The 20100-nt window shown below is 37.2% G+C and overlaps 1 protein-coding gene across 1 annotated transcript in view; it reads right to left on the reverse strand.

The window, feature by feature from the left end:
• LGR4 (leucine rich repeat containing G protein-coupled receptor 4) overlaps window positions 1–20100 on the reverse strand; it is a 105414-nt gene that overhangs the window by 7059 nt on the left and 78255 nt on the right. The window contains exons 4-15 of the mRNA NM_001205511.1: window positions 19804–19875; window positions 12068–12283; window positions 11144–11215; window positions 9146–9214; window positions 8173–8244; window positions 7949–8020; window positions 7560–7628; window positions 4555–4626; window positions 3401–3466; window positions 2155–2226; window positions 412–483; window positions 34–159 (exon numbers count right to left, since the gene is read on the reverse strand). Coding sequence (NP_001192440.1) covers window positions 34–159; window positions 412–483; window positions 2155–2226; window positions 3401–3466; window positions 4555–4626; window positions 7560–7628; window positions 7949–8020; window positions 8173–8244; window positions 9146–9214; window positions 11144–11215; window positions 12068–12283; window positions 19804–19875 — 1050 coding nt within the window. The remainder of the gene's footprint in view (window positions 1–33; window positions 160–411; window positions 484–2154; window positions 2227–3400; window positions 3467–4554; window positions 4627–7559; window positions 7629–7948; window positions 8021–8172; window positions 8245–9145; window positions 9215–11143; window positions 11216–12067; window positions 12284–19803; window positions 19876–20100) is intronic.

Genomic DNA, 20100 nt, shown 5'->3' on the forward strand with positions numbered 1-20100 from the left:
CTACCAAAACTTCCACAAAAAAGAAAAACACACCTGAGATTAACAAAGTCTTTTGCTGCTAAGGCTTCTTTCAGCTTGAAGTTGCCCACAAGTTTCAGTTGATTTAGCCCATTTAGGCCTTCCGTTGGAAATGAAGTTAATTCATTGAAACTTACATCTCTAAAAGGTGAATAAGACTTCAAATTAACTCCTAAAACACAAGTCTGTACATGTATTAACATCATAAATACTAGAGCTTTAAGAAGAAGTTTAGGTGAGGAAAAACCATTTCAGAAGCTGTCACTACATCATAGCAGATTAGCATTTATACAAAGGAGCACTCAACAGAAAAACGATTTGGGTAGGCAATGCTAAAACACAAGTTTCTGTAGACTATTCACTACTTTCATGATATCGTTGCAAGAAACTTACAAGTTCGTTATTGACCCAAGCTTGGCAAAAGCTCTGTCATCAATTTCATGGATCAGGTTTCTACTAAGATCTCTGCAATTATAAAAATAAATTGTTAACTCCTTTCAAATAAACTCAAAATGCAATTACTTTGACTACACTTTAGGATCTGCTGCAGTCATAATAACCCTGATAAAATAACAAAGATCTTTAATCCTGCTCAACAACATTTTTAATATTTATGTTGAAGGCCTCCCCTTCACAACGATCTATTTCTTGGAATGTGTTCCAGGGAGGAGTAATTTCAGTTGGCATCTGTTTCAAAACAGTTGTGAATTTTCTCCTCCTTATCATTCTGGTACCAGTTCAAAAATACGAATGATATGATATAGCTTCTGGTACTATTAACTAGGTGAGGCAAAGCACAGCTCCTGACAAAGCTGAAAATAAAAACAGGCTTAGTGTTGTTTGCATTCTCAAAGGTTAGCGATAAGGCCCTTCGGGAAGACAAAGAATCAATACGCAAACAAGAGCATTCCAGAAGGGCTTCAGATATCATTTTTCCCCCAAGCAGGAAAAAAAATCCATATCAACACCAGAGCCACATACTACATTCAGGAACACACCCTGTGGAATTCTGATATTACAGAATTAATAGAACAGAGAAATAATCTGCAGTCACACTTACAGGGAGCCTTAATGGAAATTTAAAGATAGGATAAATTCATTCCATGACACATCTCCTGGATAACAGGAAAATTCGACAGACTTGGTTCCAAATCATGGCAAAGCAGGGTAGCTTTGCATTGTTGTCACTTATCGGTGCTCTGGAAGTGACTGCATCTGGGAGTCAGTCCCTTTCCCTATGACTGCCCGGACCCACAGGAAGCCTATCTGCCTCAAGGCAAGATCCAGAAACCCAACAACCAATAAAGTATTTTTCTAGTAGAACACGTGTGATTTCTTAATGGGGATCTACCAGAAAGCATGATATATTAGTATCTGTAATTTCAATTCACTGTCAATGTTTCCAAGTTTTTTCTATATTAAGAAAAAGTTTCCTAATTAAGTGTATTGTGTCTTCTGCATTGCATGAAGGCACTGACATGGTTTGTCTTAGTCATCTCTATATTCCCAAGAGCTTAATAGAGTACGAGGCACAAAGATGTCCTCCAATACAAATCACTTTTTAAATGAGTGTGTCTGCTGCATATTAGCTGTGTTTGTCATGATAGACACCAGTACAGGGGTCAGCAAACCTCTTCTGTAGAACACCAGATAGTAAATATTCTTCACCTCTGGGGGTCACATGGTCTCTACTGCAACTATTTGACTATGCCATAGCATGGTGAAAACAGCTTTAGACAATACTTAACCAAAGGGCATGGCTGTGTTCTAATAAAACTTAGTGGACAGAAACAGTAAGCAGGTTGACTGTAACCACAGGCTATAGTGTGCCCACCCACCGCCTAAAGAGCTGGCAAACTCCATTACTATGACCAGAAAATACACAAGGAGCATTCCTCAAGCTACACACATTATATTCTTTTGACTCACAAATTTCATCAATTAGCTAAGGTTAAAAAAAAAAAAAAAAACACACTGAAAAGAAATTAAAGTACCACATGGTAAAGTTTGAAAAATAGTATTTATGCATAATAAATCATATTTAAGTATATTTACTAACATGGGAATTGTAATGATATATTAATGTACAGCTTGACAACAATTTTATTTGCCTCTGATAATCATAGAGGAACTTACAGAATCTTTAGGGATGTCAGGCCTTGAAAAGTATCTTCCTTTATTTGGTGGATCTGATTTCGCTGCAAAGAACTAAAAAAAGAATAAGATGAAAGGTAAAAAAAGAAAGAGAGATAAACAAGAGAATTTCTATTTTGAAAAATAACATTTCTTAATTAACTTTTTCGAAGTTTAAATATTCATTCACAAGTAACACTAGTTGATCTTGTTGAAAGTAAAGAGAACTGTTGTTGCCTCATCCGAAGGATGAAAGGACTAGACTAATTGGTATTACGCCCAAAATGAAGCTAACAGTTAAGACACACTACCTAAATTCCTCACCAACCCCACTCAGGAGTGAGAGCAGAAAAACAACACAGTGAGGAAGGACCCAAGACACTATCAGGCTTTCAAAAGATACAGAATAACACTAGTTGCATATGACAAGTGAAAGAAGACAATCTAGCAAAGCTACGTACTGTGATTCCAACTAAATGACATTTTGGAAAAGCCAAAATGATGGAGACAAGGAAAAAAAACAGTAGTTTCCAAATCTTAGGGTGGTGAAATGACTCTGTATAATACTATCATAATTAACACATGTCATTATACATTTGTCCAAATCCACAGAATGTTCAATACCAATTAACCCTAATTAAACTATGTATTCAGGGTGATAAGGATGTGTCAGCGTAGGTTCATAAATTATAACAGAATCCTATTCTAGTGGGGAATGTTGACTCGGGGTAGGCTATGTACAGATGAAGGCGGGGAATACAGGAAATCTCTGAACCTTTTGTTCAATACTGTTGTGAATTTAAAGCTCAAAAAAATAGAGTCTATTAGGAAAAGAAAAAAAAAAAGGACCCAAGACAATATAACCATGTCAAGTACTGCAGAAAGGTCAGAGGAAGGAGGAGATGTTATAAAACATGGGAGTATTAGTTCCTCCCTTTCTTGACCCCTCAGTCAACTCCCACCAGAGCTGTATTATATAGCTACACGATGGGCATCCACACCTGGACCAGTCTTTGGTTGGTTCTTCCTACTGCCCTCCTCCCATACAGGCTCACAGACTGCCTGACAGATGGGTGCCCAGCAAGTGCTAGTCACATGAACACACCTTGTGCCACTGAACATTTATTCACAGGAATACCTGATTCATGCATTTCTAAGACCTTAATATGAAAGCCATTTATTTACAATAGGAAAGGCTTAATGTTAACAGTAGACCATAGCAAAAAAAGTAAGTCAAAAACCAACTTACATTTCTTCCAGAGCATGGCAACCATTAAAGCTTGGAAGGTCTTTTATACTATTGTAAGACAAGTCCCTTAAAACAATGCAAATGGAAAATGATCAATTAATTTTATGTCATCAGAATACTATGTTAAGACAGCTGTACTCAGAAGCATCAAAAACAATGCTAAGATCTGTTATAAAGAGATATGGCTGAACAAGAAAAGAAACTTTGTTTTCCTTACACTTGAAAGCTTTCCAGAGTACCTTAGAGATAGAACAAGCTTAAAATGGGCAAACTTTGAGTCCATAATATTGAGTATAGACAATATAAAATATTTTAAAACATTAAGAATATAAAATAAATATGAAAAATATAGTACAGGAAATACACAAAAATTAATTATGTTCACTTGGTAGAGATATGGATTTTTTAGTTTATAATTTTATAATATTGTTCTACCATAAATAATGCCCATGTTATTTAATTAAAAAGCTAGACGAGGAGTGGTGTGTGCACTCATATTTTAAAAAATACTTATATTAAATAAAAAATGGGGACTGGTTAGCTCTGTTAATCCCACTGCAGTTTTCCCTCAATGATATCATTGTGCTTGATACTCCATGACACCATTTAATTCTTGCTTGCTTGATCAGTCACTTATTTTGTTAGTATCTCTCACCACTGAACACTTATTAACAACTTAGTAACTTAACTGTTTTTGTGACCTTTTTTCATGTTTTATTTACTTTTAATTTTCAGGGCAGCTTCGAGATTTTGGAAAGCTCCAATGCTTAGTTGGTTTCTGATCCAAGAAAGATTTGGGCTCTTACTTAGGTCATGGTGAAAGAGCAGCATACACAGAGGTAACTACCCTGGGGCAACTAGAATAAGGATGAGGGGTCAGGATAAAAGAAAAGAAAGAGCCCGGTATGTTTTCACTTTATTCAAAGCAGAGTCACAAGATGGGAGTCACATACACATAACTGTAGAACAAAATTCAAATAAACTTTACCTACCCAGGGGGATACCAGAACACCTGCTCATTTCCATGAAGGGAACGAATAAGAAATAATTACACCATAGTGTCACCAAATGAAAACAGTTTATTAAAAATAAAACTCAACCTATGTGAAATACATAAAAGAAAAGCAGGAGACGGGGAGAGGAATCCAACTTACAAAGTCCTAAGCCTCTTCTGTTCCTGGCACAAATTATTGGATATGCTGCTTATCTTCGTACCTGTCAAGGTCCTGTGGGAAAACATTGTCTAAGAAATGATTCAAGTTGAGATGGTAAACAAAATGCTGTTCTCACAGAGAAAAGTACACATTCACATATTTGCATATGGACTAGAGTCCATGTATCCCACCGCCTCAGTTCAGTTCAGTTCAGTCGCTCAGTCGTGTCCGACTCTTTGCGACCCCATGAATCGCAGCACGCCAGGCCTCCCTGTCCATCACCAACTCCCAGAGTTCACCCAGACTCATGTCCATGGAGTCAGTGATACCATCCAGCCATCTCATCCTCTGACTACTCCCTAAAGTGGGGAGAGGAATGAACCCTCTAATGCAGAGAAGTTTTGTGATAAGATGTTCATAGTGTCCAGAGGATAAGCTTGAGTTCTCATGTGGACCAACAGGAAAAAAAACGAATCCATAGTTACAGCTGACCATGGTCACCTGCAAGACTGTCACCCCCTCACACCCAAAATATGTGAAACCAAGTTATTATCCTGCCCCCCAAATCTTGATTCTGTCTACTATTTCAATCAACCTGATTCAATATTCTGAAATTTTCCTTTAATCCCGGTATGATCAGGCCCTTCAAAATGGCTGCTCTCTGTACAATCCCAGCCCAACCAGTACCTGCTTCACCTACATGCTACTCACATAACTGGCCTTCCTACATACTTGCCCCAGGCCTGGGACAGTGAAGGGCGTGCCCCTCTGCTGGTTTCCCTGGTAACTGATGAGCCAACCTGATGTCTATTCCTGTCAATATAACTGGTAATCTCCCCTTCCCCTCCACCACCCTGGGGAGCAAAAACTGCACCATGTCCTGTCAGCTGGGTGCTGGTGGGGTGTTGCTCCAGGATCCTGCTTCAGACATGTAAGCTCCCCCATTCATTAAACCACTGATGTCTCTATTGCTGATTCTGGGCTCTTTCTTCAGTCTTGAAGCTGGGCAAGTGCAGGCCCTAAAGACCTGTGGGGTGCAGCCCAGTAATCCATCTTCCCTTTCTATGTCCCCATCTGCACTCAACCATCAATTTCTATTCTTTCTTCTGTAGATCTCAGCATCTGACCCTCTTCATTTTTACTGCTACTACGCAGATCAACGGTGAAATGATGCACACAGGGACGGAGGAATCTCAGGCCACACAGAGGAATTCCAGGGATGGATTGAAGACACAGAACTCTCATAGTCAAATATGCTCACTTAGCGAAGTGGAGTATTCCCATGGCCTCCTTACCATTCTAGCTCTAGTATTCTCTTCTTACCCTCTTCACACCACCTCATCCAACGTTTTTAACATCTCCAAACTGCCATGAGAGTTGAATTTAAATTCCTTAGCTCAATGCTTCCTGACTTCTTTTCTTACATCTTGGCACACATGAAAATTGTAACCTATGCAGCACACTTGTGGTCCTTGTGGCAGAGACCCTAGCCACGTCAGACCCCACGTGGCTTCTGGAGGGCTGAGGTCATCAAGATCTTATATGCACCTGCAACCTATTCACAGGCCACCCGTTGAGAAGCTCTGCCATAACCAAATGTTCAATGTTCAAGGTTTGTCATTTTAAAATTACAAGCCCAACAGTTTTCCAAATTTCTCCATATCATTCCCCATACTATTATAAACAAGTCTAGCTATATTTGATCATCTGTATGTCATACTTAGGCTTGCTAGATGGCTCAATAGTAGAGAATCTGCCTGACAATGCAGGAGATAAAGGAGATGCGGGTTCAGTCCCTGGGTGGGGAAGATCCCCTGGAAAAGGAAATGGCAACCCACTCCAGTATTCTTGCCCAAGAAATCCCATGGACAGAGGAGCCTGGTGGACTATAGTCCATGGAGTTACAAAAGAGTTGGACACAACTTAGCAACTGGGCAGGCTATCAGTTCAGTTCAGTCACTCAGTCATGTCCAGCTCTTTATGACCCCATGGACGGCAGCACGCCAGACTTTCCTGTCCATCACTAACTTCCAGAGCTTGTTCAAACTCATGTCCATCAAGTCAGTGATGCCATCCAACCATCTCATCCTCTGTCATCCCCTCCTCCTCCCACCTTCATTCTTTCCCAGCATCAGGGTCTTTCCCAATGAGTCAGTTCTTCGCATAAGGTAGCCAAAGTATTGGAGTTTCAGCTTTAGCATCAGTCCTTCCAATGAATATTCAGGACTTCCTTTAGGATTGACTGGTTTAATCTCCTTGCAGTCCAAGAGACTCTCAAGAGTCTTCTCCAACATCACAGTTCAAAAGCATCAATTCTTCAGCACTCATTTTCTTTATAGTCCAGCTCTCGCATCCATACATGACTACTGGAAAAACCATAGCTTTGGCTAGATGGACCTTTGTTGGCAAAGTAATGTCTCTGCTTTTTAATATGCTGTCTAGGTTGGTCATAGCTTTTCTTTCAAGGAGCAAGCATCTTTTAATTTCATGGATGCAGTCACCATCTGCCGTGATTTTGGAGCCCCCAAAAATAAAGTCTCTCACTGTTTCCATTGCTTCCCCATATATTTACCAAGTGATGGCATGCATGCCAAGTAATTTTCAGTATTCCCCATTTCACTAAGGCTTGCTTTTCTAAATAAAAGACCCAGCTCAGTGAAATCTAATTTTGAAACACTTCACCTCTTCCATAAAACCTCTTCTGATAGCTTACATGGACTACTCCAATTCTGAACTCCTAAAGCACTGCTTCTAATCTGGTGCTTACTTACTGCCTTATATTTTCAGAGACTTTTTCAGATTCTACCTCCACATACTAGGCTATACTCTACCTGAGCTGACTGATTCCAAACCCAATACCATCCATCTCTATGCATGATATTCACAAAGCAAGGATGTAGGAATCAACATTAACTCATTAGTATCACCAAAAAGCACCGGCAACCTACTAGCAGGCCAGTGTGCTGTTATCCTTACACACCCTCGCTTCAAAGAGCCACACTTACAAACTCTCCAGACGGACAGTTCCAGTCAGATTGGGGAACCGCTGCACCATGCTTGCACCACGAATGACTCTTTAAGAAATTGTGAGAGAAAAAGTAATTTAAAATAATGAATTTTCATAGATAATATTTTAAACTTATTTTTGAACCAGCTTAAAATTATAATACCACTATACCTAAAAAGATTAGTTTCTGAAAATGTGATCATTTTGACCAGGTGTTCATGAATAAATAAGAACCACTGTAAATTTTCGAAACTGTCTTTTGGACTTCCACCAAAGGAAAAGAAAATAAAAGATACTGTTTTCTGGAGTTACACTAATAAATTCTAGTTTTCCATTAAAGCAATGGTATAAATATTCAGGTTGTTTTAAAATTTCTATAATACTTACAAGGAATGCAGTTCAGACAAATTGTGAAATGCTGAGTTCCCCACAAAAGAGAGAGGATTATCATACAAATGTCTGTAAAAATAGCCAAAAAAACAGAGTTTCCATGTGTTCACAAAGTTAATATATCTAACAGCCTGAATTTTCATTCTTCATCCAGATGTTTGGCCTTGTACAGACACTGCTTTACATGATTACATACTAAAAGAAAATTTCAAACTACTTACATAGTTTTTAAGAGTGGATTACCATCAAATGCTCCATCAGGGATAACAGAAATAGAATTACTATGAAATAACCTACAAAGATAGAAGAAAAATATTTTGAAATGCTTATTCTCTTGTGAAATAAGTTAAAACCCAAATATCTACTACTATTCAGTAGTATATAAAATATAACTGATAACAACTACATAAAAATTTCAACAATGTGATGAAACCAAATTTTTAATTCCAGCTCATCTTTTTCAGGACCATACCTAATTCTCTCTAAACCCACTGCTTAACCTATTAGTTGGCAGGTCCTTTATATACTTTTAGCTTGCTTCATCCTCAAAGAACTTTAGACTGCAAGAATCTTAGGTACTCTAACCTCAAAATCCCTCTCATCATTGCCTCCAGATTTCTTAAGCAACGCATCTCGGAATATTAGCCATCAACTCGTGACACACAATCTCAATTACATCATGTGCATTCTTATCTCTGACCTTGACAAATCCAACATCTAAAATGCCCCCTCATCTCTCGTTTATCTGAACATTTCCATTCTTTCAAGTCCAGTCAAATTCCTTCTCTTTGGTGATGTCTTTTCCAATGACCCCAAGCCTCAGTGAGGTCTTTTTCTGGAGTGATTTATTGATCCTATTCATTCAGCACTTATTTCCACCTAGAGACTACTCTTTGTCTGTCTTACATAGTCAGCCTCCCCAATGGGACTAAGACCACAGCTCCTACAAAGCAGAGACTATACATTATGACTTGTTTCACTAGAATCCAGACTTACACAGTAATCTATGCTCAAAACTGTCCAGGTTAGCTGACATAATCCAGGCTGTATCATCATGTGTGTGTGTATGTGTGTGTGTGTGTGTGTATTATGGAACATGCAATGGAACAATGATGTTCTAAAATCTCACTGGTGTAACATTAAGTTGTGAGTTCTAGGGATATGAAGGCATAGAGAGAGGAAAGCAATACTCACAGCTCTTTTAGGCTGGGGAGAGCTTTAATAGCCTGAGGAAATTCCCCCAAATTATTATAGTTCAAGTCCCTAGAAAAAATTGGGAAAATATGTAAGAACACTGAAGAGGGGTCACAATTTATAATATATATATTATATTATATATAATATATATATACATATATATATTATATTATATATAATATATATACATATATATATTATATTATATATAATATATATATACATATATATATATTTTAATAAATATATATATATTTAAAAATATATATACATATTTTAAATCACATCCTCTGGATGGTAATCTTTCTTTGCCAACAACTGTCATTCCATTTAATTAAATTTACACTTTTTCTTAAAATATTGAATACAAAAAAGAATCTTAATTCTTCATTTTTAAACATTTTTTTACAACTTTATTTCACTAAATTTACCATAAAAATATTAGGATTTTACTGTCTTTTTTTATTTTTTAAACTTATTTTTAATTGAAGAATAATGATGCTTTAAGTCAACAACTTTAAAAGTTCAAAGAATTCTCAGAATCACGTATTACTGGTGCATTAAATAAACAAATCACCTGAATGGCAGTTTTCCATAAAATAGAATGTATTGACTATCCATTTATACATGACAATAGCCTGAAACTGAGGTTTCTATTTGAGGTTTAGAGTGAAATTCTGGTATGAGGGTAGCTGACCTCAGCCCTACTATCAGCAGGATAAGAAGGACTCAGATGGGTTCATACAACTACAGTCCTCAAGTAAGTTAAAAATTGTTGAAAAAGCTGCATTAATTAGGAGAGAGAAAAGCCATAGTGATCTGTACTTTTAAAAAATCTTAATTCTGAGTATATTTAAACTTTCATTTCATTTAACCTAGAGAGAATGTTCACATATGATCAGCGACTGATTTCAGAATAAGAGTAAATAAACACTCAGCTCCTTGGAGACCTATTTTATTCTCCTTTGCCACACAGAAAAGAGTGGTAAGTTAAAAAAATCAACTGGAAAGAAAACATTTAATTTTAATATAATTTGGAATAATATACACAGTTTAGGATCAAAAGGCTGGCCCAGTCTTCTTTTCCACTGGCATTTACATACTTAGGAAAGAAGAACTGGGTTGGTCAGTTCTTCAAGAGTTTCCACTTTCAAATACCCACTGATGTTTATATCCTTTAGTGGTTTAAACAGGAAAGTGAATTAATAAAGTACTAAAAGAATTTAAGTCTTCTCATCGACTGGACAGTTAACCAAAAAGTCAATTAAACAAAATACTGATATTACAAACCCTAAACATTTCGATCAGGTGTTACTTACCCATCTAACTGGGACACTCTGAATCATTCACTATACCACAATGGGAAATACTAAAAATCTCCTAACAAAGGCCACTGATAAAATCAAAACAGCAAACACAAAGGTCCTAGTCTTGTTTACACGCAGCTGCATCATGTCATGGTACAGCGGACAGTTGAAACAGCCAGAATTCACTCTAACAACAGAAGCAACAACAAAAGTATCCTAAGCAAAATGGAAACCCTCATTGCATTTAGCAGATAAAGGTTGAGACAGTATTCAAGCCCACTGTTAATTAGCAAAACAGCTGAGATCACGGAGAAAACAAAGAAACAAACCAGCTTTTCCAGAATCAATTTTATAAGGTTCCAAGTTCTGAAACTGTCTATCATACGTTGTAATAGAACCAAAATTTCTGAAAAGGTATATAGCTTGGCAGACTCAGCTGTTTTTACCATGTCCTTTTGTAAGAAATATCAAGCTCATTCTTGTGCAACTTTTTAACCAGAAACCTAGATTAGCTTTCATGACTGTGTTAGCTGAAGGCAAGACTTTAGTTGTACATTAAAACAAATTAATTATTATAGCAAATTAATAATGAGCTGAACTCAAGACCATTACTTTTTTTCTACAGTGAAATGCCCAACTGCACCATCAACATCCCAAATGTGATTATCCAAAACAGAAATAAACTTACAAGGTCTCCAGGTTATCAAGTCCATCAAAACAGTGTTGACCCAGGCTTTTAATTTTATTGTTATGAAGATGCCTATGGAAAAAAGCATCACAATGACTTTCATGTGACCTAGTGGCAATTATTATCATGTTTAGATGTCTAAACTGGTAGTGCTTAAAGGAATGGTGCAGCCAAGCGCTGCAACACTCGACTAACAGAAAACAAACGGCACTGAGTAGGCCTCTCTTGATAAACATGGTGTAAACTCAGATTCACTGAACACAGGAGGCCAATGGAAAAGAAGCATCGCTCTAGTGGAGAAGGGTTACACACACGGAAGATTCTTGAGAAGTTACCCATATCCAAACTAAAGTTTTGACGCACTTTTCATTATATGAAGCGAAACTTTGATGAATTCTCCCATGAGGACGTGGGGGAAATGTCAGCTTCATAAGGGAGAACTGGTAACAGATTTTACAAAAAATGCCACTTAATTATGTTCAAGCTTTTGAAGATTAAAAACAACAGAGAATCACATACTCCTTGAATAGACAAGTTGGTAAAGAAACATGAAATATCACTGAAACTTGTTTTCTATGCGCGTCTCCAAAAGAATTCTGCTTCTTTTATCACTGAATGCACAGCTGGGACACAAAAAGCCATACAAGGCTTTGCTGCATGACCCACTTTCTTCTCCTGACTACAAATGGCCATTTAACTTCCAGAGATTCAACTGTTATCATCAGCCATTCATTTTTAAATTATCCTGATCTGTATTTTCAAAAGTCAGCACATGTAATTTTGTAAAAATAGGCAGCTCCTCCAAACACCAGCTCTCCAAGAACACAATTCAGTGAGGTTCCTTCAAAACAATTTTCCACAAGAACTCTGCTTCTGCCCCCAAATTAACACAAATATATGGTGTTAAAAGGGAGGGATACTCACAGAACCACCAGGCTGGACAGGTTGGTAAACGCAAAGTCAGGGATGCTGGAGATCTTGTTGAGTGCCAAGGTCAGCGCCTGCAGGGTGGGCAGATTGCTGAGCGGATGCACTGGCACCTCCGTCAAGCTGTTGTCATCCAGCCACAAATGCCGCAACTGAGTGAGTCCCTCAAAGCTGTCCTCGGGCACCGAGGTGATATGGTTGGCATCTAAACGCCTGACAGAAACAACAATCGCCTTCAGCAACGCTTCTAGTGGAATGAGTCAAGCCAAGTCACACAACTACTCAGCGTTCCAAAAAAAATGTTACAAAAATGACCATAGCCACAACGTCCTTGATTTCTTTCATCTTACTAGAAGTTCTTCCCAAATCTAATATTTCTAAGACCAGCATGGGAAAGTCAGTTGTTTCCCTTCCTTCATAACAAAGAGATGTGTAAAAATCTGAATTTTTGGCTAAGCATAATTGTATGGAAGAATGACATGTTTATATATACATATAATATACATTATATACATATATATATATGAGGTGTTGTCTTCAGGGCTGCAGTCCTCATTTTGCCCCAAATAAAACTTAAATTGCAATTCTCAAAAAAAGAAAAAGAAAGGAACCATAAATCTCAAGCTTGACTTTTATGTTACAGAATGCACTTATCAAAAATACAGAAAAACAACAAGAAGAAACTAAGCTGAGCAAATAAACTACTTTACTTACAAATATAATATCTGATATTAAATTTAATTTCTATTTTGACTTGGTACCAAAGGGGAAAAAGTAAGAACATAATTTAAAAAAATTTTTTTCTATATCAACAAACCATTTAATTAGATTCTCAACAATCCTTATTACTACCAGGCAAGTTAAAAATATGTGTCACATACCACCAAAGCAACCCTCTCCTCTTCTCTTAGGTATAAGTACATTTGAAAAATTAGTTTGTCAAAATTAACAGATATTAAGAAAAGGGCCAACTATCCATAGAAAAAATTAAACAGTTCCTCTGATCAACGTGTTTGTGGCTTTTGAGTTACTTCGATTTTTCCCCAAATTTTGGAACTAAGGACACTTTACTAATAGGATTATTCATTTTTAAAAGTTAAATCCCCATCTGAAAATCTGAGAAGACTAGTCGTAAATGTTAGTGTTGACACAATCAGGCATAATTGTTGGAATACCTGCTTTTAAACACAAACATAAGCTAGTAATTAATATGTTGAGGAACTGCATGCCCTGGGCAAATCTCAATTTTCTTCACAAATCCCTTGTTGATATATCTTCACCACTTAAATCCATGTCTTAGAGGCTTAGACCTCTTGGTGAAAATTAGTGAACACACACACACACACACACACACACACACACACACGAAGTGGGTGCAAGGTGAAAATGGCAGCCTGTTTTTGAAGAAATCAGTTTTGGCAGATTTCAAGTTCAGGAAGTTCTGACTTTAGAGTGGTTTTCATGCTTCCAGTTTCTCTACGCTGCTCTAGCTTCAGATCCTGCCATAATTGTCCCTTCCCTTCCAAGTAAGTGCTGAGCCCCTGCTCCCAACTAAGTGCCCCAGATCGAAATGCAGTCTCCTTCCCAAAGGCAGACTGCTCGAGGTCAAAGACCCTTGGTCCTGGTGAGGATCTGATGGAAGCTTCCTTTTTTGGTAGTCAGGATAACTGGAAGAGCACTAAAAAGGAGAGAGCTCCAGAAACTGAGCAGCTGCCTTAAGAATCCACTTAAAAACAAAGAGTTTTAGGCTTGTTTATTCCTTGGAGTTTCTAGAACCTACGCCTTGAGAAAAGACAGGCATCCTTTATGTAACAGACCGGTAATGTGCTGGCTAGAGTTGCTTAGCAGATCCACTTTATTGAGTAGACAGCAGTGTGTTCAAAACACACACATTCACACACACACACATACACACAGATGCACACACTTCACAGACTCAAGGTACTTCTATTTAGGGAGAGAGATATATATTTTGAGTGGAGAGGAGTTAAGGACATTTATTTCACATTCAGACATCTGTACATTTTCTATAAATAAGGTGGAACTGAAATACAACCATACAATTAACCATATAATGTCACTAAATCATACAATTAAATTCTCCTTGTAGCTAATTTGTCTGCAATTCACTCAACACATGTAAACTGAGCATCTTGTTAGGCACAAAAAAGTGAAAATGGTGCACACCACATGCATGAGGAAGACGCACCCACACTATAACTAACACACTGAAAAATGAATGCAAAGTGCTTACAAAGTGTTATGAAGTAAATAAACAGGGTACTGAGATAAGGATTAGCAGGGGCTGCAGGGGAGGGTAGCTTCTGAAAACGTACTGAATAGGAAAAGCATCTCTAAGAAGGTACCATAAGCAGATCCAGAGCAAGGGGCCAAGGAAGGTGGGCAAGGAGTGTTTGAGGCAGTGCAAACAGTGAGGGCAGAGGCTCAGTAGCAGAAACCAGCTGGTGTGGTCCCAGCAACTCCCAGAAGGTTCTAGTGACTAGAACACAGCAGGAAGAGAGTGGAGGGACCAGGGAGACCCAGGTGGGATGCAAATGGGGACCAGATGACACCGACCCCTGGAGGCCAGGTGAGGAGTTTGGATTATATTTTAAGCACAAATTGAGATCCCTCCCCAGTTTCTCAGCATTATAATAGTTTAAAAGTGTAAACTGCTTATGTTGTAATAATGAGATAATATTCATTAACATTCACAAAAATAATGAGCAATGCTTCCCACACATACAACACTCCATTGGCCTTAAGTCCTCTCTGTGTTAAGAAAAATAGCTACTAGGGATTGCGATGTACAACACGATAAACATAATCAACCCTGTTGTATGTTATATATGAAAGCTGTCAAGATGGTAAATCCTAAGAGTTCTCATCACAAAGAAAAAACGTTTTTTCTATTTCAAGTGTCTATATTAGATGATGGATTTTCACTAAACTTACTGTGGTATAATTGAGTTGGCCAAAAAGTTGACTCAGAGTTTTCCATAAGATGTATGTTAAGTCAAATCATTATGCTGTACACCTTAAAATTATACAGTGCTGTATGCCAATTATATCTCAATAAAACTGGAAGGAAAAAAGATGTGGCAAAACACTATAAGAAAAGTTGTCCAGGCCTTTTAAACAAAAGTCCAGTGTTATACACACCACTTGGGCTCCTGCCGAATTCTGTGCCACACCCCACCAAAGAAAAGGGTGGTCTTCACTGAGCAAGATAACTAGGTGAGCTCTGAGCTAAGAACAGTAAGGAAACTACCTTCTATGCAAAATAACTATAAACAATAAATGCACAGACACAATTTCCTCTGTTAAAAATTTCCCCAGATTATAAAGTCAGCCATAAAAAATCAAAAGGAAGAACTTTGGGAAAATGGAAATCTTAAATAAAAAGTTAATGAGAAAAAGGATTTGGGGTGACTCAAATGGTTAATCCTTATGCCTCAATTCACATGGGTGTTGGTGGCACACCCATAAATATAATGAGTTTGCACTTACACCAAGATCAACGTTTCTCAGAGAAATGGTCTTAGAAAAGCGTGCATTTGTACCAACGATCTACGCTATTAAAATTCATCATAATTAATAGACCAAAAAAAGAAACAAAAACTAATTCTTTCAACAGTGGCAGTAAATAGCATTAGATATCTCACAAAGTGAAGAGATTATGTGGCGTAAGTTATTTTACCATTTCAGCTCCATTTGGCAAGAGATAACTATTACTTTATTTAAGTGCACTTCAATTGTTAAACAGTTAACAATGTATTGACTGAATTCCCTTACTATTTTTGTCTTTAAAATGTGCTTCTATTCCCTATTCTCAAAAGCCTGTTTTATATTTAACTGAGACTCAACATAGTTTTTTTCTCTTGCCTTAAATGAAATGACAGTAACAATTCTATGTGTATTTTCTGATGAATGTCTATGCTACCATCAACACTTGTTCAGTATAATCAAAAGCTCCCCCCTTTTCTCTCTACTCCTCATTTACCAATAATATAAACATTAAAGTATTATATTCTGTTACCAGTTTAAAATATTTAAGAAATTTTGTTATGGTAGAAAACCTAGGAAATTTAGTCACTGAAATCCTCTAATAGTCAATATAAGTGAGAATGACTGTAAAGAAAAAATTGTTTTAAATTCTAGTGGAACAAATTCTGACTTGTCATTTTAATATCTGACTCAGGCAATGCTTTAGCCATTTTCATAGCTTCATGGAGGGCTGTTAGGTGAGCTTTTCATTAATATCTACAATTCACTTTCAGCTTTTACAGCCATCATCACCCACTTGAATCAAGCCACTTCTGGTCAATTTCAAGCCCTAATGAACTTTGCTCCTTCTAAGCACTATTTCAAAACCATAAGGAAACCTTTCATGTAATTCAGGTCTGAAGATCAGATTTTCAAACTGACTCAAGTGCTGATAAGACTGTTTTACACCAGGACAGAATTTCAATTGTATCTAACTTGACCACTACACCCACTATGCTAACAAACCCATGAACGTTTCCTTCTTAAATAAAACAGCCCTGACATATAGCTCCTTGTATTTCTGATATACATTTAAAAAAAAAAAAAAAAAAGCCCCAATGCCTTTATTAAAAAAAATAGTTTAGCTCCTCTCCTTACCCCAACCATCCATCCCAATTTTGGACATAATTTAAACTACGCAATGCACTTGGCCGTGATGAGCACAGTATCCTTGGTTTAAAACATTACTTTAGAGGAAAAACCTACTATTTCTGTGAAAAAATCCTTTAAATCATCTAAATTACCAAAAATGCCATGTGTATTTTAATGCACTTAAGGATGACAAATCAGAAAAAAAATCTATTTGTGTATTTTCTTGGTAATTTTTCTAACGTTCAAAGATTTTAGCCTTTTCTTTTTCAGCCTTCCAGCTAGACAAAAGGATTGAATATTTTGATCATTAAGTCTTGGGAAACAAGAACAATTCTGTATGAAGGTTCTGAAGGAAAACAAATTCTGAAGAAGCAAAAGAAAATGAGAACTATTTAAAATGTCTAATGAATTCAGATCCAAGGGAGGTGAGATGGCTCTCTTTGTGTACTTCTGTCTGAGGTTAGAAATGGTGTGGAGGCAGTGAAACCACATTCTTTAAAGGAACTCACTCCAATCTATTCACCAAAAGAATCTATTCAGAATCCTATTCAATTAGTTATGACAAATTCTTATATTCCATAACTTGGCATTTGGGTGAAATGAGCTACTTAACAAATTTCTACCTTAAATAAATTTATATTGAAACCAGAACTTAAATGGTCAGTACCCCAGATACCTTTTATGATATTAGATATATTTTAAAGTTTGGCCTTTATAGCATATGCTATGCTTTATTAGTATATATTTTCATTTCCACATTCACTGCCCATTAACTATAAAAACATCTAGAGTCAAAGGTAATCTATAATTTACAATTTCCAGTGATATGCTTTTGGTTCAGTTAAAAATTATTTTATATTAGCCAGTGGAGGGGATGAGCCAGTCAATCATTTTCACCTAAGTCTTCCCTAGCTCACTTGCATTTCTACTAATGCTTACATTCACAGTTATCTCAAAGGGCAATTTAAAAACCTATGGGATAGATTAGTATACAGATATGTGATGTGGTGACAACCTAATTATATAGCCCAGAACACTTAAGTATGGTCTCTACTTCAGTTTTTCATTTAGTGATTCTCAGAACTTGTGTATACACAAGGATGATCGGAGTAAATTTTTTAAAATACAGCTTCTTGGACCGTACCTTTAAAGAGACAATATCGTGACTCTTGGGATACGGCCTAAGAATCTGTATTCTAGCTATATCCCCCTAGTGATTTTGCTGTGGGTGGTCCAAGTGCCACACTTCAAGAAACTAGGCCTTAGTCCCACTGTATTTAGTATTAGGACACGAACTGAAGCAATGCAAATTTGTGTTCATTACTGTAGTAGAATAAGAAACAATGAAATTGCTTGTTATAAAGAATACTTTTTCATTACTTTCAGACGATTCCTTCACCTAGGTAGGCAAGTTTGGTAATCTAGCAATCGAAAGAACAGATGAAATAGTCATCACCATTATTACTATTAATAGATTCTACAAATGTTTATTGAGCAACTTACTACAGGTCATATATTGTTGAAGTGCTTTTCACGCATGAACGTACATGGTAGGTAATAAGCAAACGACTCACAGAGAATTTTAAATAACCTGTCCAACATCACACAGCTAACAGGTGGCAAGAGTGCGGATTCAAAACCAGACAGGCCTGTTCCAGAATTCTAATTAATGTGAACTTATCTGAACTCCTTTTGAGAGCAATATAAATATTCTGACAGATAAATACATGAAGGGCTTCTCTTAATCTTGGGAAAAGATTACAATAACCACATGCTTCAGTTCAGTGCTCCTATCTCTTCTAAAAATCTAGTCCCTGAAGACAGAGAAACCAGATCTTTTAAGTCGGGGATGGGGAGACAGGACGCTAGTCCACAACATGCATTCTAGTTATGAATAAATATTTGTCTATTTAACATAAAGATGGTTGTTTCTTTAGACTCTTCTGTGGGTTTGCACGTTCCAGTGATACTACTGCTGCTCACCTGATCCCCCCACTCTAGGGAGAAGTGGGGTATGCATACCCAAACCACAGAGGCAATGACTCCCATTCTCCAGGTTCATATACACACACACACACATTTATATGTGAAAGAATGCAAACAAGAATAAAGTTAAGTGCTACATGAAAAAGCTTTTGAAAATAGTGGCTAAACATGGTTAAAACCAAGAGCTGAAATCTTTTTTTTATTGAAGTATGACTGATTTACAATGTTGTGCTACTTTCTGGTATACAAAAAGGTGATTCAGTTATATATATGTATATTTCATATTCATATACATTTCATATATTTTTCCATTGGGCTTCCCAGGTGGCGCTAGTGATAAAGAACCCATCAGCCAATGCAGGAAATGTAAGAGATGCGGGTTAGTTCAGTTCTGTGCTTCTCAATCTTTTCTAAAATCTAGTCCCTGGGTCAGGAAGATCCCCTGGAGGAGGAAATGGCAACCCACTCCAGTATTTTCTTGCCTGGAGAATTCCATGGACAGAGGAGCCTGGTGGACTATGGTCCATAGGGTTGCAAAGAGTTAGATACTACTGAAGCAACTTAGCATGCATGGTTTATTATAGCATATTGAATATAATTCCCTATGCTATACAGCAGGACCTTGTTGTTGAAGAGCTGAAATCTTTAATATTCCACATCAAGCCAACTTTGCCTTGGGAAAAAAAAAAAAAAACCAAGAAGACAGCACAGGCAATTAAATTGCCGTCCCTTACACGTGTTCAATGTCCACAGATAAAGATCTACAATCACTGTGCTCTGATGATCATTACCACCCGAAACAGAAACCTCTCTGTGGCTGTTTCTTGAGTGTCATGGCACAAGACTCTAGGACTTCAGTACATACACAACTCTGACTCCAAAGAGAGTGTAATCACCTGCCACATGCAACCTTGTAGCTTTCTCCCAGCCTTGGAGATGACAGGATATTTCAAAGGACATTTCCGTAACAGCAGCCAGTCATTCCCATTTTTATCCCCAATGAGAGGGTACATCTCTTCTTTCTCTAGGATTCCAGTTCTGTACATATTTAGCAGCCTGAGTGGTCTCCTAATGATGCAAGGATGCAGAAAACCAAAAAGTTTACTTACAAAGACTGCAAAGAGCTCAGTCCTCGAATGGCTTCGCTGGGTACTGTTTTCAACTGGTTGTTCTGGAGGGTTCTGGAAGGAAAACTTGGGTTAGTGAATAAGAAGCAATTGCGACCATTTTTTCTTAGAAGAATTTAAAACCATTTCTTTAAAATAAAAATCTTTCCAATAGCAAGAAAGGGAGAGGAGTCAAGGTGGAATGCATCCAAGATAAGAAAATTGCCAAAGAGTAAGAGGCATTTGTCGTTAAAGCCAGAAATATAGTAGGCTGATTTCTCAGGCCACCTCCTAACACAG

Source organism: Bos taurus, chromosome 15 (genome assembly GCF_002263795.3).
Source record: "Bos taurus isolate L1 Dominette 01449 registration number 42190680 breed Hereford chromosome 15, ARS-UCD2.0, whole genome shotgun sequence".
Taxonomy (NCBI): Eukaryota; Metazoa; Chordata; class Mammalia; order Artiodactyla; family Bovidae; genus Bos; species Bos taurus.